Below are 25,549 nucleotides of genomic sequence, written 5' to 3'. Positions count from 1 at the left end.
ACACCAAGCTTTTTTTTTTTTTTTTTAATTACTACAGCAGGCAGTAGGTTAGAGGCAACAGTTTACTGAGTTTTATTCTGAGAGCACAACCACAAAACCTAAAAAGCACTAAAAGCAGAGTACACAAAATTTGACTGGGAGCAACAGTTCTTTGTGTTACCACTTCAGGTATACGTACAAAACAGCACAAACTCTGTTTATCACTGTGTTACAATATCTCAGGGTCCACATCTACTGTACTTTATTACTGCCAGTAAAAATCAGTGCAGCAGCTTTTACATGTCAGCAAACAGTCGTCCACAGTTACACATAAATACAAATACAGGGTGCAGTAGAAAATATTTACAACATTAGTTTTAAGTGTCTCATTCTTGTGTGTGCGCATGCTACGTGCAACTATGCAAATATCCAGACAGGTGTTAGATAAACTGACCACACTGTTGATTTAGTAGGTGGTATGCAGAACATACTCACTGAGGCTGTAGCATGTAGTACGTTGGTTGGGCCTATGAGTCAGTAGCCATGCTAGCAGCTCTGTGAGGCTGCATTCAGGCACAGCAGGGCTCACAGAGCTAAATGCTGACCTCAATGCTAACAAGCTCAAATGCTAACATGCTGAAGTTTACCAGTTATGTGCACCATCTTAGTTTAGCACGTTAACACACTAACATTTGGTGATTAGCACACAAAGTACAACTGAGGCCGACGGGAACGTCATCAGTGTTGCAGGTTTGTGGTCATAAAGCAAAGTACTGGACAACTGAGGATTTTGCCCCGCTGATGTCTCTGAATGAAGAGTTATTACAATTAATTTTGGTCAGACATTTCACTAAACACCAACAATGTTCAACCTCGTGTCAGAGAAATGCTTTTGGCATTGCAAAAAATGATAATTCCACTGATGCTTGGTTTATCTCCCCCAGCGTTACGAGCATTTTCAGAGGAGATCTCCTGTATACACCTGTGTGTCCTTACACCTGTGTGTCCCTACACCTGTGTGTCCTGAGTGCCTGCTGATTGAGTTAAATCTTTGTTGGCTCCCTATAAACTCCTTCTGTGCAATCTTTCTATTTGAAAAAAAAAAAAAATGTATTTTGATTTTTTGCTTTAGACCCAGTCTGGTCTGGACCTGATCTTGGATTTGACCATTTGGAGTCTTGTACCATTACCTAGCTTCCTGCTCCACCAGACCGGACTCAGGTGTGGTGACTGTCTTGATGAGCAGAGTGGCGTTAGTGGGTCCACCCCCACTCTGGCTCAAGGAGCCACACTGTCTCCTGGGCCCCACTTGCATACGCTGCTTCAGCCTCCACCTCAACCACTTCCTCTGGATCTCATTCTGCACCTGGACAATCATTTACATTGCATGCAATTTAACTATTTATAGCATTGGAATGGACATCCAAACAGTAATCAGCAGCTACATGTTAGAGCAGCAGGAGACCTTTGGTGGCTCCATATGAAAATAAGAGGCAACTATTCTGGACTCTGTCCAGTTTCACTTTGAAGCTAAAGGAACCCAGAGACATGACAAGAAAACTCTCGTCTTGATTTAGCTAATTCATCCATTTAACCTCTACATATACTGGGTAGGGGAACTGAGCATAGCTGTATGACCTTTTACAGCAACACCCTGTTAACAGTTAAATGAAATTACAGAAACAAAGTAGAGAAAATGAAGGTTAGTATCGTTAAAGGGCTGTTCATAAACAGACTGATCAGATCTAGGAAGGTAAAGTTTCATTGAGCAGCCTGGTTGGGATCAGGTCTAAGAGACGTTTGATGGTTTAGATGAAGAAATCACTGAAGATAGTCAGTGAAGATTAACTGGAGAAAAACAGTCAAATATACAGCTTTTTTTTTTTTTTTACAGCTGTTTCTAAGTAGTTGTTTTCCATTGTTGTCCACATGATGTCAGTAAATAGCCAACAGCCCCACATCTCCCCACACTGACTCCTGTAGGCTGCGACTGTGCTTCAGATGATTATTCTGTAGTAAAATAATTCAGCTGTAGATTTTCCATCGAGCTGGTGAAGATTTGCAGATCCTGTTTTTTTTTTTTTTTTTTGTGCGTGTTGTTTGTTTGTTTGTTGTTGAACTTTGTTTCTGGTGGATTTGAAGTTTAGGAGGCTCTGTATTTTTATAATAATTTAAATTGCTGGAATCATTCCTAATATTTCAGGCTGTGTTTTATCAGTCGGGAGGTTTAAAGACACAGCCCACAGCTTTGTTTTTGATATTGACGTGTTCTCTCTGCATGAAACACACTTTAGGGAAAAGGTTTTCCATTGATAAAAAACCCTGTCAATGGAAATAATGAAAAGGAAAAATGGTGACAGCTGAGTGATTTTGAGGCTCGTGGCTTCTCTGTGTCTCTCCTTATACTCTGGAAACTTCCAGCTGTGACAAAGTAATGCCATGCAGAGGACAGTAGGAGCTGGCATGTAAGGATGAATTTTTTTGTTTTTTAATGTTTTTGTTTTTGGGAAATGGGAGAAATAAAGTCTTACCTCTCCATTCAGGAAACAGTATAGAACTGCTACAACAAAACCCTGAAACAGCACAGAGAGAAACATCAGCCATTTCCATGACAGTGATAGAAATGCTTCCCAGGAGAGCAGGCAGAGAATTCAGGGATATTTAAGCAACTTCCTGTTCTAGTGTCTCAGGTACTATGAGGCTGCTGTGTGCTGCTGACCCAGCTGTGTTAGAGGAATATTACATCTGGTGATTGCACAGTAACTTCCAGGGAGCTTTACTGTACCTGAGTGGAGGCAAAAGCCAGCTCAATGAAGTTCCAGATTTCATAAGTCCTGCCTTTGACTTTGTGTGGAAGGAAAGCAAAAAGGATGTAGTGTAAGCCAAAGAGCGACACCAGGAGAAGCGATGACTTGGCAAGTTTCCTGTTGTTCAAAAAAAACAAACAAAAAAAACAAACAAGAGTGTGTAACAGAAAGTAAAGTACAAATGACTCATGAAAGTTTTCCATTTTTGTTTGTAACATCACTGCTGGGTGGGTTAAATATTTCATCCTGTGGGGTTAGCTAGCTTCGCTGGTTCCTGTGCTGCTTCTCCCTGTGAATGTCTGTTAGCAGCATCAACCCAAGAGTTCAACTTTCAGTCTAATTAAGCACGATCTGAAAAACAGAAGCTCGTGGAACTGAACAGATTACTCACCTGTAGTGGTGGAAGTCACTGCCTGGCATGTCTTGCGTCCTTAGCTTGGCCACCAGTATTCTTATAATACACAGGAAGAATGCCAAGTTCACCTGAGCAACACATCAGTGCGAGAGTCAGTTTAACGTTCTGCTGCTGATGAATTCTGCTTCACTGGTGAGTGTACAATAAACCACATCATTACAGAAGTATGTGCTTCCTCCATCATGACATGATGAAAGAAGGTTAAAAAGATGAGAGATGTACTGACTATAATGGAGAGCAGAACAGGAACTCTGAGAATCCACCAGATCCACTCGCTCCTTCTCGTCTCCCAGCAGCTTCAGAGCAGGGAATTAGACACAAGTACAAGTAAGCCAGACATGCTGGTCAGCACATCCCCACCATGAATGCAATATCAGACCAAGAGTATGTGGACACACTAAGTACTGTATGCAGACAGCTGAACCCTCCTCCTCCTCCTCCTCATGTGATAGCTGAAGATTTCATTCCAAAACCCTGGACATTGCTTTAAATGTTAGCAATGTAGTTTTTCCAGGGAACAAAGGAAGAGTCTGAGCAGCCTCAGTGAGATGTTAGATGAAGGCCGCACACCTCCAGCCTCTCAGAAAGCTAACCTACTCTGCTGTGCCACACAACTGTGCACACCGTGCAGCATGAAATCAGGCTGCTGCAACAATTAGCTACGATTATTACTCACCAACGTCTACATTAAAACATGTGTTTACTGCAGAAGTTTTCATTTCTCTTCAAAAATCAACAAAATGTGGAGCTTGCCCAAACTTTTACATACAACTGTAAAAAGCTGGAGATTACCCTAATGTTAAAACTAAACTTAAAATGGTCATTACTCCTCTGTTAGAACTAATTTTCTGGTAATCATGAGAGAAGAGGGATTTAGTCCAAAGGAGGTGAACATTTTAAAATCAAAAGAAAATCTTTATCCTCGATGTGGCCAGGGTGTCCATAAACTTTTGGCTGTGTATAGCCTATGCAGTCTAGGTAAATGTATATTGAACCTACCCTTCATCTTCATGGAGATACCTGGCAAAACTCCAGCCAATCATAATTATCATTGGAGAACCTGAAAGTAAAGAGAAACGTTAATGTTGATGTTTGGTTTTAATGGGATGACTGTACAGCTGAATGAACGATTGGCTTCTTTGTGTTATAAATAATAGAAAAGTGGCTCATTTTTTGTTCTTTTAAAAAAAAACGGTCGTGGTCATTCATTTCCAGAGCACAGTCCATCTGTCGTACCCCAGCCGACAACGATGTACGACCACAAGCGTCTCCTCTGGGAGAACAGCGAGACGCTGACCAGGCTGTACAAGTAATGACCCTCCGCCAGCAGCCAGCTGTAGTTGGCCATGATGCAGTAGTTAGATAGAACGGTGGCCAGTTTACAGCTCACCTGAAGGAGGCAGGAGAGGACAGAGGACACGTTAAACACATTTCTGCAACAGTCAGTGCATTTACAGCTGCAGCTGGAAGCTTTTCTTTTTGCATCTTCATAATGAAGGAGTGAGGGACCAGCAGGTGAAGACAATGAGATGCAGTTGAAAGACAGAAACAAGCTTGTAAGAGGACTTTGAGTTTAACAGAGGCCTGTCATATAGGCTACTGGTTTTACTACAAAGCGATGGAAACTAAGGGTGAGGGTTTCTATCACCATCATTACCATGATTATGACCCTTCTGAGGGGACGTCACGAGGCCAGCTTTGCTCTGATCAACTGCAAGTGAAAACCTTTCCACCAGCCACAGCAGGACCAGAGGACCAGGCTCCTCATCTGTCAAGCTCCAGCCACTCCGGCCACGACTTGCTATGCTAACATTAGCTAGTCCACCCACTGAAGAGCTGCTCAGTGCATTTTCCATGACTGACAAAGTAGAAACTCCTTGCAATGAGACAGCACACATTATATTCTTCCTTATGCACTGGCCTCAGCTCTGGAGACGGGCATGTAGTGTCATTAGGTCTTATACTACGTGCGAAGTTCTGCAGAGAATCGGTGAAAACTTCATTTTGCTGTGATTGAACATAATAAAGGTGCATTGCTCTAAATAAAACTCCACCACATCGACTTTTGAGCCCTTACGTACCGGATAGACGCCACAGTGGAAATGGTCTTCATTTGAGAACAGAACTGAGTCTCTGATGAAGATGAGTGCAGCTCGGAGGATGAAGGACAGGAAGAGCTGGATGTGGATAAAGTTGCGTGTGCAGTGGAGCCTCCTGGTGGAAAGAAGACAGAAAAAGTCCGACTGAAATCACGTCTAGTCACAAAGTCAATTAAAAGGAGAGTTTAGCTGTTGTGTTGTGCAGCAGCTGCTGTCTGTCTCAGTGTGACTGTCCGCAGCAAACACTGGCTTTGTGGAAACAAGTCCTCCATCCACGTCCACAGAGAGCTAATAGTATTCTGATGGATGAAGTTAAAGGATGAAACTGGTGTTATTCTTCATGTGCAGACCAAAAACAACAATGCGTTGTTGGTCTGTCTGACCTCCCTATCCTTTCTGTGGCTCTCTGCTCTGAGCCCATCGGTTCCTATACTGTTTATCTTTAAAAACAGCTCACAAATATATCATTTGATGTTTTTTTTTTTTTTTTTTTTTTTTTTAAGGCTCAGCTCAGATGTTCACTGTAGTTTTGAACAAATGTCACTGAAGCAGGAGGAAACTGGAGCTGAAGGTGTTCAGTACAGCTTGAACAAAGAATTTATAAAACTGAAGTGACTATACAGAATCACCATTGTTGACCAGATCAGTAGCTTTGAGTAGTGGAGCTCCATCATCATTAGCTACTTTCTCATTAAAAGCCTATAAACAGTCCAGAGAAGCCACAGAAACCATTAGAATCTGAAGGCTCTCTCATAAATAACGTGCTGCTGAGCCATTGTACAGTGTTACAAACAAACAAACTACCTGCTGACTTCAAACCTGAACCAAACTAAGTGATTCAAATCAGATTCGAATTACTTCATTGGTTGACCCAACATGTAGAAAAAAAAGCTTAATAACATTCATGGAATCATTAGCTCACAATTGTTTATGTAAGAGAAAATATCCTGATCGCATGTTAGTTCTGTCTGTTAGTTCAGAGAGCAGCTGATCACTGACCTGAAGAGGCAGAGAATGGTAACAGCTACGGTGAGGGAGACCAGTGAAACCGCGTAGCCCACAGAGTACATGACCTTCACGTACAGGAAGTACCTCTGAGACGTGAATACCTGGGGAGGCATAGATGCAGACAGAGACTTCAGCAGCAGCAGGATTACTAACACGTACATGTCTGTGTCACTATGAAGAAAGACCGCTTCAGAAACCGGTTGCCTCGCATATACACTGTATGCTGTGTCCACTGTTGTTTCTATTTTTCTGCTGTCACAGTCGATGTTGTTCGTTCTCCTTGTTTTGCTGCACGTCCACGTCCTCATCATTTGTTAAATACATAGACATCCAACAACAATGCAACCATGACGTTAATAAAGATTTTCCCCCTAAACATTTAGGGGTCACATTTCTGTGGGATCTTTCCTTCTCAGGACTCGTCCTAAGTGCAGGACTCCTGGGGTACTCTTTCATCAGCTGCTCTTTCACAGCCATCACTGAAAAAAAAAAATCTGATTTACAGCTAAAAGCACAGAGGAATAGATGCTTACAAATGAATTCAGCACGAGTGCAGGCATGAGTGTGTGTGTATGTTGTCTGGCAGATGGAGGGTGTGTAGCATCACTTGATCTGTAACCTCTGGTAATGAAACACAGCACATAAAGAAGTACATTCGGTCTGTGTAGTTAAAGTCTACCTCCTAACTCACTTTGGTTAAGCATTGCTTTCCTCCCTACAGGAAGTCTGCGCACTGCATGGCTGAGAGGATACACTGACAGGAACCAGACCAGTGCTTGTAATGACACACAACTTTAATTTCACATCTCTCCAATCCAAACAAAGACGGTGGGGAATCAGGTAGATAGAGCCGGTGCTTAGCTGTAGCTGTTCACTGAGCGCCACACTTTATTTGCTGATAATATTATTCACACCAGATGACGGTTAAGTGGAGGTGTAAGTGGCACAGTAGCAGAGCTGCTCAGTAGTTTCAGTTAACAGATGAGTCTGATCATATTTTTCTCACTGTCAACCGATCCCATACAGACCCAGCGCAACGGTGTCAGCAGCCTGCTGTGAGTCAGATCTGTTCATCTGAGAGTTTTAATGACAGAGCCACAGCGATGCTCAGACCGATCTTTAAATCCCATTAGCTAAACAGCTAATTTGGGCTAATTTATGGAATTAAAATGGCAAGATCATTCGAGACAAGCAACACCTCGACACTGGCGACAACGTCCCTACTGTCCCATCCCAAATCTACACACGTGCATTTGGAGCACAACTCCACAGAAAGCTGAACATCACTCACATGTTTTCCACATCATCACCTTAAAAAAAAAAAAAAAAAACATGGTCACATGGCTGCTGGAGACACACAGCAACATTAGCATTTAATGTGAGTTCTGCTGTTGTCCACCTGATGAATATAAGTTCAGTATTTAGCCGTCTCTGCGTTCTCTGCCACTTATAATATAGTCATTTAAAGACATCGTTTATGTACAAACATTGGTTAGTGCAAGCAGTGGATTTGGGGCTGACAGCCACAGACAGAGCAGGGAGGTCAGAGCACTGACAAATGGACTGACAGGCTGATGGGTTATATTTTAAGAAACATTAAGGAATGGATCAAATAAAAGCAGCCTGCAGTGGTGGTGTACCTCCACCTCCAGTCATTATGTAACAGTGTACACATTCTTAGTTCGCTTTCCAACCCCATTAATATGAATATAATGATACACAGCTTGTTTGTGTTAGACTGAAAATTACAACGTCTCAGAACGTTTAGACAATCAGCAAACAGCTGCATGAATAAGTGGGTTTAGTACGGATCCATGGTTTTAAATGAAATGATAACTGATCCGGTCCGATGTTTTCCGAACGTTTGCTGTTTAACAGGAATCTGCTCAGTCTAAAGTTGAAAGTAAAACACTGAACCTTCAGATAAAACTGCTTGTTCCAAAAATAGAAGGAAGAGAGGACTGACACAGCACGAGCACGATGCCCTGCTCAGAGTCTGTTCTCTCTCATCAAAGATCAGTACTCCTGTTTTCTGACTCAGGCTAATATATATCATATAGCATAAATAAACAACTCGCTGTATCCATCTGTAGCATCTGAGCTCAGGTGGGACAGGTAGGTACCCAACAGAAGCCAGAAATAATATGATTATATGATGGGGTCAGTTAAGTTTAAAGGGTCATATTGTGGGTCAGCTGCCTCTGACACACCAGCATTGTGTCCAAGCTAAGAGGGTGAGGCTTACCTCCAGAAGAAGGCTTTCGTTGAAGCTGTACTCGCATGCTATATCATGTGGAGGGTACGGCTCAGTCCATCCAAGCTCTGTACAGTTCCTGAACACTCGCCCTACAGAGACAAATGGGACATATTACTGGGACATATTAGATATTGTGGTCTTTATAATTACTAGCACATTTTATATATATCAATAGCAGGAATTAGGTGTAGGTGTGGAAAACAGTCGGCCATTCACCAGAAAATGATTTACCAGAATTCCATGGAGAACTTAAGTTCTGTCTCTGTGGACTCAATATTTTTAACTTTCTTTGACTTCCTCAATGTTTTTCCTCTTTTCCATCACTTACATTATATTACGCCAGAACTTTATAACCTTTTTATATTTTTTTTTATCTTCTTGAACACTAGTTTAGTTAGTCAGTGCTAGCTATAGTTTTAGGAAATTTATCAGTGAGTCTTTGGTGCGTTCACATCTGTACTTGGAGCTGTCCACTTGTGACAGGATCACCCAGGACACATGTAAATCCAGTCTGGGATAGATTTAGACCTACTCAAAGCTCTACTCTCTCTGCAGGTTACTGACTCTAGGTTTGTGTTACATGGTGCACCATACTTGTGGCTTTGACACTGTCAGGCAACCATAGAAAAAAAAAAAAAGATTCATTTAAATGTCATCAGTGCTCCAAAGACGCCCCTGGTATTCAGACACAGACTGCTAAAACTACACAGCCCACACACTGACAGGTCTAAGGACAGAATAACTAATTGGAGCTCTTTCTGTCTCTCTGTTTGCTGTCTGCTTTACCTCCCACAGAGGGTAGCATAACCCACACCGCCTGATCTGTCGACCATTCCAACCAAGTCCCAGGGTCTTTTGCAAGGATGCAAGGATGTGGCCGTTTCCTTGCCACCTCATTGCCCCTATGATTGTGCTGTAGACCTGCTCCCTGGAAAACACTGTTATCCTCCAGCAGACTCTACAACCAATCCCATCCAGAAACAGAGGCCACGGAGAAGTCCATCCGTGACTCGTTGGCTGCAGTTATCATACACACCTCTTCTTCTCTTCTTGGTGCTGGGTCCATCTTTGCATTGATTTCTGTGATTTGAATAGTGTCACCATCAAGAATCAAATGTCTCTTGCCACTCATCACCTCGGCTTTGAATCTCTCCAAGGTGCTACTGTTTTCACAAAGTTAGACCTCAGGAATGCTTACCATCTGGTGAGGATAGGAGATGGCAATGTGTGGAAAACAGCACTCAGTGCACCCCATGGCTGCTTTGAGTATGTGGTAATGCCATTCAGATTACCTAACTTTCCTGCACTCTCCCAGGCACTGGTAAACAACGTCTCTTCCTCTATCTTGACGATATTCTCATTGACTTTGAGAATCTGACTGATCCCATCTCTCATGTCCGCCAGGTCTTATAGAAACTGTTGGAATATAAGCTGTTTGATAAAGCTGATAAGTGAAAGATCCACATCAACACAATCAGCTTCCTGGGATACATCATCCAGAGCAGGCAGGTGAAGACTGGCCCAGAAAAAAATGTGAGCAGTCGCTGAATGGCTGACACCAACCACTCATAAACTACGGAGGTTACTACACACTTCTATATCGCAGATTCATCAAAGACTTCAGCAGAATGGCAACACCATTCACTTGGACTTGGACTCCAGAGGCTGACTAGGCTTTCAGTCCCACACCTGTCCTGATTCACTTCATTGTGGAAGCCGTCCCTTTAGACAATGGAGTGGGAGTGATGTTATCTCAGTGCTCTGGTCCAGACCAAAAGCTCCATGTATGGGTTTTCGTTTCCCACAAACTATCACCAGCAGCCTTGCTTGGCACCCTGGCCCTCCTTAAGTGATATTTTTGGTAGCTCTCCATGGAGACGGATTCCCAAGACTTTGTTACCACTTGTTCCATCTGTGCTCAGGGGAAAGACTTCCAATTGCCCATCATAGGTCTGTCTCCCTTCGAGTCCCCTCTGGGTTATCGACCTACTTTGTTTCACTCCCAGGAAGTAATAACATATGAACCAGGTTTTTGCCATTTTTTGCCAATTTGCCATTGGGCCCACAGCATTCTCGCTAATACCACTGACTCAGCTCAGCTCTGGTCATTACAGCTTTTACATTACTGTACTGTGACAAAATGTCCTCAACTCAAAAGCCCACTAACAGTCTTTTCTGAAGAAAATGAACCTCATTAACAGCACATAGAGTATGGGAGTGACGGGGTCGAAAGAAAAACACCCGTGTCTCTGTTTCATTTCACTTTCTCTTACATTATTTTTATTTGTTGATTCTTAGTGAAATGTGAATCTGTAAAGTATGCTTGGTAAAACAGTTGGAGTGAAGACACTTTCCAGCCATCTGAGCTGTTTTGGCTGGGTGTGGACTTTGAATTGGAGCAGTCCTGATGCTGTTTCACAAATCCACCAGAACAGAGTGAGAAAAAATCTCATTGTGTGTCTTCTTATTCCAGATGCTGGGTCCAGCCTTTGTTGCACCAGTTCCACCACAATGATACTTCATTCAACAAGTCTCAAAGTCTACACCATGCTCGCAGCTCTGTGAAGCTATGCTATCAGAGATAAATGCTAACATCGTGGTGCTGAGTTTGACCGGCCTTCTTTCCTACCTGTAGTGTGAAGGAACCTGGGGCACGGCTGAGACACGATCTCTCCAACTGCAGCATGGGGCCAGCAGTTCAGCTGGTCCCACCAGCCCCTGCACTCTGTCGGAGAAAACAGTAACTGTCACCACATGAGAAAAGAAACAGAACAGCAGGCTTCACATGGTGCTACTCAGGATCTTTGAACACATTTAGTTTGTGTAAGATGAGCAGCGAAGGATTCAGGACAGGTAAAATGAGAAATGTTACATTCCTGAAATACAAATGGCTGTTTTATTGTCAATGCAATCAGGAGATCTAGCTGTACTCAAAAAAGTTCAGCTCAGTTTTATTCATATTCTAAATTATAATTTGAGGATACAACTCTATTTTACATAAATAATAAGCTGTTTGAAAGAGTTCATTCCAGCTGGTCTTTAACACAAGTTTAACCAAAAGAAATGCACTTGATTGCTGTGTGTGGTGCTTTCAGTGCTGAGACTGTTTTCCCCTCCATCACCTTCAGATGTTTATAGAAGTGATCCGCTGATGTGTCCATTTATGGCATAATAACTCCCTCTCAACACTATATCACATTCTGAAGAGTCTACTACATGTCTCTCCAGAGTTATGTCTTACCTTTTGCCAAATGACTTTGGCTTGACTTGCAAACACTCGCAGTCACAGTAAAAAATAGACTAAATAAAAAACAGAAGTGAAGGCCAAGAAATGGCAGAGTAGAATGGCACAGTAATCACTGCTCTGTGTTCAAAGCAAAGTGCTTTACATCGTTGAACCAGGATTAAACAATTCAGGGCTGCAAAGAGGCAACTAAAACCTGACAACTGAAACAAACACAGAAGTGAAATGGAGTATCATATAAAATAAACAGTAATGACAGATAAAGGTATGTTGGGAATACAACAGTTCTCTAGCATTTATTAAAAGGCTTCTTTTAAATGAAACGTTCTGAGAAATGATTTAAAGGATGTTCCAGGCTGTGCAGCCTCACATCTTCAGACGCTGAGTGTGACGACCCTTAAACTACCTGAAACTAGTCTGTATGTCTTTGCTCTGCAGGTACAGTAGCTGACCGGTGTATCTAGAACACCTGAGGCAGCCACACCCACACCCTCACCCACATCCGTCACTCACACACACCACTGATATTACTGATTCCCACACCCTATGTTGTAAATAAAAATATTCTTTTTTTTTTTTTTCCCCTGTGGTGTGTCTCCCTTTTGTTGTTGCCACCTGAGCCAGGTCATAACAGGGAGGTCCACAGCTGAGGGGCTAGTAAAAGCCTTTGGTCTTGAGCCCGGGACTTATGAACAGCCAGCTGAGTCCAGGTCTAAGGATCTAAGTCTGTTCTCTGGCTCAGAGGGGAGCAGCTATTCAGAAACACAACTAGGACCCAAACTATGAAATGCTTTAAAACCCAGTAATCAGTAAAATCTTCAGATCAACTCTAAAATCCACTGGTAACCAGTGAAAGACACATGATCAGTGTGTGTCCCTCACATGCTGAGAGTGACTATCTGCAGGAAACACAACTCAAACAGGTAAGTGGCCAAAAATCAGTTGGTTTGAAAAAAGTGAAATAAAACATTCTACTGTGAGACTGACCTCAGTCACAACCCAGTGATTTCATCTTCCACTCAAGTTGAGTGTATGTATGGGAAACACTGAGGAGCGAGATGAACTTGTCATGTAGTATTTGTTAAAAGCTGAGCAGCTGTGTGTTTTTTTTACCAGCTGAAGTGTGACATATTCTTTTGGCTTAACCCTGAATACAGTGAATTACAAATCTCTAACTGTGATGATATACTGTAAACATTTTATGAGATCAGCTCAAAAGAGAAAAGAATTTTTTTTTTAGACGCTCCTCAGTTGATAAAAACAGAACTGAACAACTTTTTAACGTGTGTGTCAAATGAAAAGTTATTGTCAAGCACTACACCTGGCAGAGTCTCAACTGAATAGATCTGAATATGATGCTTTATAATATAATTTACAGTAGCATATATATATATATATATATATATATAACACATATAAGGTGCATCAAAGGCTGAGCTGAGAGCGCTTTGAGACAGTTTTAACTGTGGAGGGTACTATATAAATAAAATTGAATTTAACTGAAAAAAAAAAAAAAAAAAGATTCAAGAATTAAAGCTGTAAGCAGTCTTGAACGGGCTCTTGTCTGTGGGTGGAGCCAGGCAGGCAGACAGGCAGGAACACAGAACCATGAAGTAAATATCAGTTACTGTTTCTGCCAATTGCACAATGATACACTGCTATTTAAATAAAAACTGACCTGACTAACACATTGTTGGTTGGAGTTGTTAACTGTTGTAATAATAAAGAACAGAATATTATCAGATTTTTCTTTTAAACCCGCTTAAACCGACGGGAGCGCCGGCGATCTCATTTGCATATCAATTTTTAAATGCCGGTAAAACTGCAACCACATAAGATGGAGCAATAATTCTTTTTGCATATTTAACCGGAGGAGTAACAGAGCTGTTCTCTTCCACGAGTGGATGTGCAGAAAACCAGTAAAAAGTCGCCAAAAAAAATCCATAAACAGCGCACACAATAAAAATAGTATAGTTCACAGCACTTCCGACGCAGGTGATTTCGTCATCACGTTGTGAACATGCATGAATTCCCGCGATATTTCCCGCGAAACGGGGAGTGACGTCATCTTCCCGTTTTTTTGGTTGTTTTTCCGTGGAAAAAGCTTTTGGATTGCAGTCGCGTTCTCGCTATCAGTTTCTTTCGAAAACATTTTGACACACACACACACACACACACACAGCTAGCACACACCAGGCACTCACTACACTCTGCCTACACACTTGCACACACTTTCATGGATCCACGACGTGCCGAACGACGGTACACCTGGCAAGAGGCTTTCGAGCTTATTACCGCTTCGGACGAAGATGGCGCTATTTCTGCCGGTTCATCTGGTCCGGATTCTGCCGACAGTGAAGATGAAGCCAACTTTATTGATGGAATAGACCCAGCCCATGACATGTAAGTATATGTTGATGATTTTTTTTTTTTTTTTTAATTTTTAGTCAGAGAAAAGTGAGGAACATATTTAGTTGAAAGAATTTCGCGCCAAATACGCATCATTATTGTAATACTCTCGTGCTGTACACATCTAACACGCTGTGTAATCTTCCTCTGCGTGTAGTGTTGATGAGGTTGGTAATGGAGACGAGGACTCGGAGGCTTCCTGTGCCACTGAGGCACCTTGCACCCCGGAGAGAGGCAGAGGGAGAGGAAGGAGTCTGCCTCCAGCTAAAACTGGGAATCGTCCCGGTTCAGAGGCATTCCCTGGTGATGTTGCTGGCTGGAAAACTGCACAGGAGCCTGACAGCCTGCCACATGCCCCGCTACATTTCCTGCCCAGAAGAAGACCAGGTGTGCAGCCACCTCTAACAGAGTATGTGGATATACCATCTCCTTCTGAGCTGTTTGGTGTGTACTTTGACCGAGCTGCGGTCAAAACTATATGTGCCAACACAAATAAAAATGCAGCAAAACATATTGCTGCAGGCAAAAAATTCAAGTGGACTGAGCTAACGGAGGCCGAATTCCACCAATATATTGGCATCACACTGTTTATGGGCATTCTGAAGCTGCCAAAGCTCAGAGATTATTGGCGTGGCAATACCATTTTTCATGTGGGTCATCTTCAGAAGGTCATGTCCAGAGACCGGTTCCTCGCCATAACCTGGAACCTTCACATGAGTGATCCAGCTAAAGACACTGTCAATGACAGCAAAAAAGGCACCACTGATTATGACTGTCTACACAGAATTCGACCGCTGTATGATCATTTACGTGTTGCCTGTAAATCGGTGTACCACCCCCAGAGAAACCTGTCTGTGGATGAGCGCATGGTAGCCACCAAAGCCAGAATTGCCCTGAAGCAGTACATAAAAAACAAGCCCACAAAGTGGGGGATAAAACTTTTTGTCCTGTCTGACAACACTGGCTACACAGTGGACTTTTTCATATATACAGGGAGGTCTACTCCAAAAACTGGGAAGGGGCTGTCATTTGATGCGGTGATGTCCCTTGTGCAGAAAAGCTTCCTGGGATCTGGTTATCACATTTATTGTGATAACTTTTACACCAGCCCAGCACTGTTCCGCCACCTGCATGACCTGGGGTTTGGAGCTTGTGGGACATTTCGGGACACACAAGTTGGCATCCCACACACAAAAGTCAATGCCTTGACTAAAAACTCTCCACGAGGGACCATCAGGTGGATCAGAGAGGGACCTCTCCTTTTTATCAAGTGGATGGACACGAGGGAGGTGAGTGTGTGCTCCACCTTGCACACTGCCTTCTCAGGGGACTCTGTGAGAAGAGTGCTGAGGGTCAGTGGCAAGCACAGAGCGGTCGAGGTGCCATTGCCTTCAGCTGTGAAGGACTATAACAAGTTCATGGGGGGAGTGGACCTCTCAGATCAGCTGATTGGCTCCTACTCCTCTTGGAGAAAAACCAGAAAGTGGTACCTGACTGTGCTCCATCATTTTGTTGACATTGCTGTGACAAACAGCTATCTGCTGCACAAAGAGCTGTGTGGCAGACTGGAGCAGCGGCCAATGACCCACCAGGCCTTCCAGGAGCAGCTGACTGCGGAGCTTTGTGGAGTGCAATCTCAACCAGTCCGGGAGAGCACAGGACGTCAGCACATCCCTGTTGCCATCTGTGAGGGGGCATTAGGCTCAAAAAAAGCCACACGGGGGCGCAGGAAGTGCAGGCTGTGTGGGAAGTGCACTCCCTTCATGTGTGAGGCATGTGAAGTGCCTCTCTGTGTCATTGTGGACAGGAACTGTCACAAGTCTTTCCACAGCTCTTGAGTGCAGTAAAATACTGTTGCACTGTAAATAGTTTCATTGTATGTTCATGTTATCTTTCTGCAGATTGTGCCTTCCTGTATATATTTATGCCTCATTGTGTATTTTATTTGTGTTCTTCTCCTCCTGTTCTCCTGTTCTGAAATTTTAACACAGTAAAAAACGATTTTCATTTTTGTTGTTTATCGCACTTTATATTGATGACTATTGTCTCATACAAAGCTATCTATGATCATAAGTAACTTAGAAACGTATACATTTGATTGCACTGTTGTAAATAGTTTATTTGGATGTTCATGGTTTCTTTTTTTTTGCAAATTGTGCACAATGAGCATTTTTTTTCATTTTTGTCTTAGTTTATAAATTTGAGTGTATCTCAAAAACTATCCAGTGAATACACTCAAAATAAATTTATTGTGGTTTAAAATTATTTAGTGCAACTTTTTTACATTTCTAATTTTGAGGGATACAGCTAAGACATCTCTGTATTTAGAAAAATATGTGGAGAAAAAAAAAGATTTTAAATTTTTTTGTGGTTTATTGCAGTTTTGGCACTTTATTTAGTTAGTATGGACATAAATTCATAGATATTCTTAAAATCTGGGATATAAGGGTTGTATTGATGTATACCAAATTAAAATACTCCAAGAAATGGCACCACAGCAGGTAAAAATGTAAAATATGTTCTGGCGGATTTGGTTCTATGGCAGGTTAAAAACATTATGCCAATTCAATCAATCCAAAATGTTTTCACTTACACTGCACAAAGTTTTCACTAGGTCATAACAGTGGTTTTCTAAAATTGATCTCCTTATAACTTCATTCATAAACATGATTTATGTTTCCATGAATGAATAAAACTAAAAGTTCACAATTAATTTTGTCTTAGTTCATTTGATATGTAAAAAAAATAAAATAATAAAAGATCTGAGCAGCAGAGAAGTAAAACCTGAAGGACACTGTGTTGTGTTGCTTCTGAAAACACTGGACATGAAGGAAATGCCTGTTATTCATTACAGGAGATGAAGTGAGGCCTCTCGGCCCAGTGGAACTCTAACAATGTGTGATGTCATTGTGTAAGACATCAATCCACCAATCAGCACAACAGTTAATGCAATTCCTCTTCAGTTCTCTCATCTCCAGTACAACCTGGGAGCGGAAACCATGGCAACACGTTGGTAATAGTTGGGGTTTTTTTTGGCTGCAAACGCAATTAGCTGACAGATCATGCTATTACCTGCTTTAATAATGGGATGAGGTGCGTGGCGTTTCCTCTGCAGTCACAACATTTGTTGAAAACTCACCGCAGCTCAACAGACAGACGTGCAACGGGACGGTAGAGAGGCTTTCAGTGAGGTTTCCTATATTCAAATCTGAGTATTATTAGTATTATTTAAAGTCTCTCCTTTGAAGAGTGACTATGATAAACTGAAGCAGTGACACTGTATGTGTGATGATAACTAAGACTAACAGCAGTGCTGTGGTTACACTGGCTAAATCACAAACACACTGTAAGGAAATCACACAGAAAAATGCTGTGAATCTTTCACTAGGATCATTATGCAACAAGTGCAACAACTTCTCACCAAATTGAAATAATAATAATAATCACCATAAGTCTTTCCCTGAATTCCATCAAATGATTTTGTTGAAAAAAAAAAAATGGGAACACTGACCATATTTACATTATTTCCCATAACCATTTTTTAATGATTAATGACCACTCAATCAAATTGAATTGAATTTAATTTGAAAAAGGGACCAGCCACGGAAAGTCAGATGCTTATCCAAGACATTTCCTCTGCTTCTGGGTATCGGTAGTTCAAGACCTCTGTGGTCACTGATCCTACAAACAGCTACATATTGTACTGATGTCAAACACTTTCACATCACAGGGAGAATTTCTGGAAGCTATATCCCCAAAACAGTGACAACGTGTCAACAAAACAAAGGCAGAAGTGAGCGGGGCTCCCACTCCGTCCGTCCACCTGTGCTGTAGGTTTTCACCACCCTGCAGCACAGCGTTAAAGACCGTCCTGTTATACCTCAGACTGTTGTCAAATCAATCACTACAAGGTTTACTCAGCATGATGTTCAAATCAATAGTTCTTCCCAGTATTAGGACAAAGTCGATGCGTTTAAAGCTTGAACTGTGTGTTACAGCACCTTCCACTGGCTCCCTCTCTCTGAACCTCTCTCCCATTACTCATCATGACAACAGACACTATACAGTACTCGCCTTGTGTTCCGGGACTGGGGGAGCTCTGGTTGGTTCTGAGCAGCTCCAAGCAGAACATTTCATCTTGGAGTAAAATGTAGTTAGGGTCGCACTCAGGAGGAGGAAGAGCTTCTGCCTGCAAAACATATTGAAAGACCTATAAGTACAGCAGGTGCTCTGCCAGGTGAGGGAACTGCAGACCATGAGCATAGTACTGCTGTTAATGGTGAGTTTACTTCCTACAGTTTTTCTTTGAGAATAAAAGATAACGTGTCTGCAGTAAAAAAAAATAAAAAATAAAATGACTGCTATTAAAACAGGTATAAAGCAGGGCTCACGTGCAGACGGCACTGTAGAAGCAGAGTAATAACCGTTATTGCTCCCGGTATCCACATGGAGATGACATTGATAATCCCACCTGACAGCAAGAGAGAGAGTAATCAGAGCATAGTAAGGAGCTGAGGTCAGGCAGCCTGCTGAGGAGGGCTCAGTCACAGAGAGGAGGCAGAGTCCACAAACATCCCGCGGCACCGCTGGAGGACTGCATCGTGTTTCAGTCCGCGGAGGTATTCAGAGCTGCTGTCTGCCTGCCTGCCTGCCTGTCTCTGTGTGTGTGTCTGTCTGTATGCGGCGTCGCTCTCAGGCGGGACTAACAGCGCTGACTTACCCGCCTCTCCTCCTTCTCCCTCTGCGGGACAATCAGAGCGCGACCACGCTGTTGTGGAAACACTAGCACTGAGTTGTCACATGACCAACACTCACAGGGTGTTAATAAAGTTTCAGTGTCAGAGATCCACGCCCTCCTTTTTTTTCCCCCTTCATCATATCAATATGGGTTGTATTCATTATGGCTGAGTTTGATCATGTTGGTCCTGTACACAATCCAAATAGCGTGCAGCCAAGGCCAGGGTTTGGTTATTAAATACTCAAATGACAACACATTTATTTGTTTTTGCCCGTGATCCTGTTAAATGTGGCTGATAACCACAGCAGTCTCATTACTGTGATCTTTTCTGGATCATAGCTCTGTTTGTGCTGAATTGACTGCAAATGACTAAACCACTCTTTCTTTTGTGATCAGATTTTTCTAAACCCTGATTGTGATTTTACCCGGTGTGGATCGTATTGTGATGTTTACAGGGAACGCAAGTAGGTGAGCAGGTGAGCAGTGTTTTCTTTAACAATATAAAAGGCCACCCTGGACACCATGATGGACTTTAAACAGCCTTCTTCCTCCTCAAACATGGCCCCGCTGAAATAAGTTTAACAATTCTAACTTTCTATCTGTCGCAAACTTCATTTTTGTATCTAAGTAACTTGTCACCATGGGAATTTTTTTTTTTTGTCATTTTCTGGAAGTGGGTAATATCTCCTTGGTCTAATCTCTGACACGTCCACGCTGTCACAGTCTTTTTCATTCATAAATGATGACATCACCATATCTCTGGGGGTGGGGTTAGAAAGAAGGGGGGCTCACCACACCTTTCCAGCCTGCTCCTCATCTCTGCTTGAGTGCAAAGGCTCCAGGCTACTTTAGCCATTATTAGCACAACACATCTGAATCTAGTCAGGTGAATTGAGTTGCATTGTGGGTAATGTGTGCACCTGAGAACAATAACAAGGCATGTGCTCTGTTTTATAAATCTCACTCATCCTCCGCTGTCACAGTTTTACACCTGGATTCTTAACACTAATATTTTAGGCCTCATCCAGCTGCAGGGTTTGATGAAAGCTTCTGGAGAAACACTTTATTTACCACAGAAATATCAGAGGTTGATACCTGCATATTAAAACTGAAGGTGACCTGAATGTGAACTTCACTGTGTTTACCTCAGTGGTGATACAGGTCACTTCAGTCTTCTGTGAAGGATCTGTGGATACATCAACAGACTAACCCTGACCCTCCCCCCCGCCTCCCCAGCCCAGCACCCTGACCACACCTGTGAGTGGAGGCAGCACCAGAGGGAGCCTTCAGTCCGACACAACCGCTCCTCAATGGGCTTGCTTCTTAGTTTGCAGCTTTTCCACTGGCTTCCGCTGCTGCACAGGTCCTGTTATCATCCAGGAAATGTTTCCATCCTAAGGTAGCCCTGGGGCAAGGCAGCAGGAGAGCCTCAAATGAATGAAAATGTAAAGAAAGACAGGTTAAAAAGGGCAACAACTGTTTTTTATGATGCTGATGCAATGTGTTTATAGTTGCGGCAGCCAATCAGGGGTCTTCTCTCCTCTCCCTTTTTTAGTTTAAACCAGAAAAGAAGGAATGACTTCTCTACTGAACTTTATTTAACTACATGGAAAAGAAACAACATAACAATACAAAACGCCCTTTCACCTGTGTCACAGAGTGGTTAGTTCATTTCATTTCATACGTGCGCTGAGAGGAAGAAAGTGTTAGCCCACAGTCAAGACGTGGAGTGCAGTGTGGTTTGAGGTAGAGCTGTGTTGTCTGCTGTTTGGGGGCCTGGGAGAGAAGGTGAGACATGGAGACAGGAGAGTCTGTGCAGATGATGACAGGGAGTCTGTGCTGTGGAAAGGTTTCCTACAGTCTTTGTTGTGTTGTTTACTCTGAGGAGAATCAGAGTCAGAAATCAATCAGAGGTGAGTCTTACTGTGGCACGATGAGCTTCATTTCCCCTCTGTGGAGGCTCGATCTGTTTATTCTCATTTGTTTTGCGTATTCGATCATGAGCTGGTCATAAATTCCTCTGACATGTTTAAACGCTGATCTGATTTTGGGAGAAAGATCTCTTTGTCTGTGTTTCCTGTCCATGTGATGGTTTAATCATGGGAGGTCAGGGAAGATGAGTCTTTTAGTCTCTAAAATTTCACCGTCCTTCCTGTGACCTCCTTAATGTGTGAGTGTGTGTGTGTGTGTGTCCTCTTCAGTAACACTGTAAAAAATAACTTTAGTTTGTTTACAGGAAAAACTCCACACAGGGCACCTTTAAACACACACACCTATTGTTTTCGTACAATAGATACAAGGTAGAAAATTGTGATACATGTGGGACAGAGACCCTATTACAGGTCAAGGTCTGTTAAATCCCAGGAAAAAAATTGATTTGATGTATTTTTGTTGATTCTTCAGATGTTCCTGCAGGACTTCTCGGGCTTTTGAATTCTGTATTGAAGAAAAAAGCTCTATGGATTCCACTTCCCTGGTCTCCAGTGCTTAAGATGTGTCTCTTTGTGTTTCCTTAAAAAGAAAAGTTGAACACAAGAGTTGAACACAAGTTTTTTGGGATGAAAAAGACTTAGAAAATGGAGAGTAAAAGATTAAGGTGTGGGGACTCGGCCAGACTTGGACTCAGCTTCAACTGGCCCTCAGCTGGGTCTACAGCTTGGCCTGAAAAATTCACATCAATTTCTGAGTGTGTATACTCAGAGTTCTAAAAGGACGTGTAATGAAAATGACAACTACTTCACGACTGAATTTAGGAAACTCCTAAACCCTGTGGATTGTGTCCTGGATGAAAGACTACAGAAAGCATAGAAAGAGAACTGTCTTTCTAAGAAATGTGGTTACACTTTCGTGAAATACAGTTTCCTCTTTGCTCTCTGACCTTCTCCTTTCAGCAGGGAGTCCCTCATGTGCAGCTTCCAGAGGCCTTGGAGACGAGCGCTGTGCGTCTCAGGTGAAATCTCTGGTTCTTGTCTCTTTGCTCCCACTGGCCGATCACACACACCGAAAACCGACAGCAGCAGGACGCCTGAAGCCAGAAGCAAGGAGGCATTCATAATGAAACACATCAAGCATCTGCCAGTCCTTGTAGTTTGGTATTTGTGTAAGAAAGATGTTTGACTTGCAGGACTTCAGAAGAAAAAAAGAAGAAGAAATGTGTGATCTCAGTGATTGTGTGTGTACGCAATGTGTGCGTGTGTGGTTGGAAATTGTGTGTGTGTACTATACTGTATCTGTCTTGTCTCTACTGTATTTTAACAGTTGTGTATATCACCAATTGTTCCCGGTGAAACGTTGTTTCATCTCACTGTGTACTATGTATATGGCTGAAATGACAATAAACCTACTTGACTACTTGACTTGAGAACCTCTCCAGTGTTAACCTACTCCAACTCAACCAGTGTACGGTTTTACTCCACTGCTGGATGATGGGAAAATTACTGTCAGACACACAGTTTACAGTTTGGCTGTTGCCTGCGTACGTGAACGTGTTTTCATGTTGCTCAATCAGACCTGTGACGGGCGAGAGACATGCAAACTGTCTGTTCAGTATCACAATCACTGAGATTGGAGAGTGAGCTGAGCTGATAGAGCAGGAAAAAGTCTGAGGCAGGACAACACACTCGTGATACACACACATTCAGGTTGTCAAAATCAGACCAGTAGCTCAAACTTTATTTTTCAGCCTCTGAGTAGGTGCTAATTTCAGCAGACCTCAGCAGGGACAGCAGCAGCAAGTTTTCTCCATATAACAGGAGAGGGTGTCTACCTCAGAGGTGTCCAAACTGTTCCACAAAGGGACGTGTGACTGTAGGTTTTTGTTCCAACCAATCGAGAGCACACAGTTTGACCAATCAACTGTCTGAAGACTGAGATCAGTTGTTCAAATGAGTCAAGTCTCTTACTTTACTGCATGGCATGCTGAGAGTAACATGTAATCATGTCATCATCTGCCGCTTATCTGGGTCCAGGCCCAGGTTGCAGGGCCAACTGCGGGAACTGCCGCCCAGCCCACAATGCACCAAAGTTCTACGGCATCTCCCACAGGCGGTGCCGTCCGGAGTGGGGCTCAAACCCACGACCCTGAGAGATTGAGTCTCATGCTCTACCAACTGAGCTAACCAGGCGGCCAAACTGGGGAAGGTGAAATTGTAAATATGTAAATAGTTTGCTGTGAATAGTTTGTGCGTGTTTCATTCACATAAAGGTGTTGATTTCTGACCATAACATCTGTTCTGACTCTTTCTTATAATGCACATGTTTAGTTTGAATAGAATAATGAGCATTCAATGTGTTTTTTCTTCTGTAACTTTATGTTTTATTATCTCTTCCTCTAGTACTCTCAGATTCCTCCAAGTCGTCATGTGAGGGTGGCCAAGAAACCTGTAATAAACAATGAGTTGCGGCAGTCCGGAGCAATTCCAAATTCCTTTTTGTTCAGAAAAAGTAGAGTCCTGTTCAAAAATTTTACACCAAAAATAAAAAATGCACATTGGGCCCGCAAGAAAAAAAAAAACAACAAAAAAAAAAACCTCACTTCTCAAGAAAACAATCCAAATAATACACAACAAAAGAATTACACTCTACAGACAGGTGAACACAATTTAAATCCAATAAATCAAATACCCAATCACAATGAGTCTTCTCCCCTTCACCCACTCCTCCAAATGTTCATATCACTCACATCTCCCCAGCAGTTTCCACCAGGTATCAACATTTTGATCAAATCTACCTGAGAAAGAGTGTGTAGTGCCTGTGCCTTACTTTAGGGCACGGGGTCTCCCCGTGACATCTTCAGCATCACTGTTCTGGGGTAATGGGTCCTCCAGCACAGTGTAGAAGGTGGATCTCATCAGGAGTGGCACCCTCAGCATCGCTGCCATGCATACTGTGTAGAGTACAACATGGTCATCAGCGTGAAACACAACTGTATCCCAGTGAATTCTGAATTGTTGAAATTAAGAGTAAAATATTTTCCATGATTTCCCATTATGAAGTTAGTTAGAAATTAGATGCCTGTCCAAGAAGTTTTCTCTGGATTCAGGTCTGCAGGTCTACAGGTCCCCTCAGCTCACATACTGTCAAAGTGCCTTCATCATCCCTCCTTGAAATAATCATTTGCATCAGATTTGAAAATGAACACAACACTGAGAGCATCTAGAACTTCACCTTGTCATTTCCTGCCCTTGCTCCTCCATTTCTTCCAGTTCATTCCTGGACACTTGGTGAACAAGTGTGACCCTGATGCAGTCTCCCATCACGCTGATGACAGTGTTGCAGCGGCCTCTGAAAGGCACCAGTATCCGGTATAACGGCTGAGTCAGTCACGTCTGAGGGTGCAACCACTCGCTCAGTGGTCAAGACTGAAAACAGGTAGCACGTAACATAGGAGACGTATTGTTAGTGAACTAACCCTATGAAAAAATGCACCTCAACAACGTGGCTTGTGATCATGAAGAGAACTCCAAATGGCAAGTAGCTGCAAAAGGAAATGATGTGACGACAAAATAAAAGCCTCAACACTGAGCAGAAGAGACCCAGCATTTGGATTACATTCAGAGAGAATCATGGAGGATGATGTTTGACTTTACCACAGTATCAAGCTGAACACCCATTTGGTGGCCTCCTTCAGGATAGTGAGGACCTCCACCAGGATTTTCCCTTTCTCTTGCATCTGGTTGAGGGCCAGGCCAAAAATGAAAGAGCAGACAATGAGACCCAGCATGTTGGCTCTCTCCATAATGCCTGAATCAGGCTTTGTGGGACCATGTTCCTGCAAACAATAAAGAAAAGTCCCACTTTTAGCAAACGTGTAAATGTTGGCCAAAGATACAACAAATGGAACCTAATGAAGGAGGCGATGAGACGTTAGTCTAAGTTTGTAGGACCTGACATGAACAACCATTTCTGCCTCAGAGAAACTCTAAAGGAACAGACGGGATTTTCCGTCGTCTTGTTGAAGACACTGATGGACCAACAAACCAAAAAAGAGGCTAAACCTGCGATGCTTCAGCTGTGGAGAGACTGAGCCTGAGCTATTCACTGTCCTGTTACTGACATCGTGAACAATGGATGAAAGGACAGTAATGAGGGTATATTATTTTGGCCATATACAACAGTAAATGAACAAAAAACAGCTGAGGAGAAAATGTAAGACTTTTGATCTTTGAGACTTTTTAATCTAATCTACCTGAGACCCTGCTCTCACCTGTGATCACTGACAGAAAAGTGGTTAAGACGGAGCATGCTGTTGCACATACAGCAATTCTCATGGAGGTTTCCACACCAGAAACGCCTATAAAAAAAAACACGATCAAGAAAAACCAGAAGCTGTGATCTGCAGACCCTGTAAGGTCACGGAGAGTCAGAGCTCCACCGTCACATCTCAGAAGTTCAGAGGACTGTCTGCAGGTGAGTCAGGACTGGAGGACAGGTACAATACTACTCACTACCTTCAAATAAAAAGCTTGGATTTAGTAAATAAACAGGTGATTTCAAATTATTTTAAAGAAATCATATTTCAAACTTTATGAGGAAAAAAAAGCAAATCGTTCCACAGTTTGTTCAAATCTTGTGTTGTGACTGGCTGACAAGCA

General features: G+C 42.6%; 2 protein-coding genes across 2 annotated transcripts; one reads left to right on the top strand and one right to left on the bottom strand.

The window, feature by feature from the left end:
* Window positions 1–48: 48 nt before the first annotated feature.
* Window positions 49–24,693, bottom strand: LOC121193933 (secretin receptor). The gene is made up of 17 exons (XM_041056363.1): window positions 24,545–24,693; window positions 24,367–24,432; window positions 24,123–24,239; window positions 18,939–19,006; window positions 18,610–18,689; window positions 18,293–18,407; window positions 11,195–11,290; window positions 8,554–8,654; window positions 6,300–6,409; window positions 5,283–5,415; window positions 4,438–4,591; window positions 4,201–4,261; window positions 3,428–3,497; window positions 3,178–3,269; window positions 2,765–2,903; window positions 2,511–2,552; window positions 49–1,345 (listed from the first exon to the last, which is right to left on the bottom strand). Exons 1-17 carry the CDS (start codon window positions 24,691–24,693, stop codon window positions 1,166–1,168), a joined length of 1,773 nt encoding a protein of 590 aa, XP_040912297.1. The 3' UTR covers window positions 49–1,165.
* Window positions 13,989–16,406, top strand: LOC121194195 (piggyBac transposable element-derived protein 4-like). Its single transcript, XM_041056887.1, has 2 exons — window positions 13,989–14,212; window positions 14,376–16,406. The coding sequence occupies exons 1-2, from the start codon at window positions 14,046–14,048 to the stop codon at window positions 16,054–16,056; spliced, it is 1,848 nt and encodes a 615-aa protein (XP_040912821.1). The 5' UTR covers window positions 13,989–14,045; the 3' UTR covers window positions 16,057–16,406.
* Window positions 24,694–25,549: the final 856 nt, after the last annotated feature.

Source organism: Toxotes jaculatrix, chromosome 15 (assembly GCF_017976425.1).
Source record: "Toxotes jaculatrix isolate fToxJac2 chromosome 15, fToxJac2.pri, whole genome shotgun sequence".
Lineage (NCBI taxonomy): Eukaryota > Metazoa > Chordata > Actinopteri > Toxotidae > Toxotes > Toxotes jaculatrix.
The sequence above is the reverse complement of the archived record's forward strand: the minus strand, read 5'-3'. Positions and strand labels throughout refer to the sequence as shown.

Bases quoted from the DNA above. Each gene is read 5' to 3' on its own strand.
- LOC121194195 (XM_041056887.1), top strand. From the start codon at position 14,046: ATGGATCCACGACGTGCCGAACGACGGTACACCTGGCAAGAGGCTTTC. The intron at 14,213-14,375 runs GTAAGTATATGT...CTCTGCGTGTAG, and splicing joins ATAGACCCAGCCCATGACAT to TGTTGATGAGGTTGGTAATG.
- LOC121193933 (XM_041056363.1), bottom strand. From the start codon at position 24,693: ATGGAGAGAGCCAACATGCTGGGTCTCATTGTCTGCTCTTTCATTTTT. The intron at 4,262-4,437 runs GTACGACAGATG...CTTTACTTTCAG, and splicing joins GTACATCGTTGTCGGCTGGG to GTTCTCCAATGATAATTATG. The intron at 3,498-4,200 runs GTAGGTTCAATA...CCTGCTCTGAAG, and splicing joins TATCTCCATGAAGATGAAGG to CTGCTGGGAGACGAGAAGGA.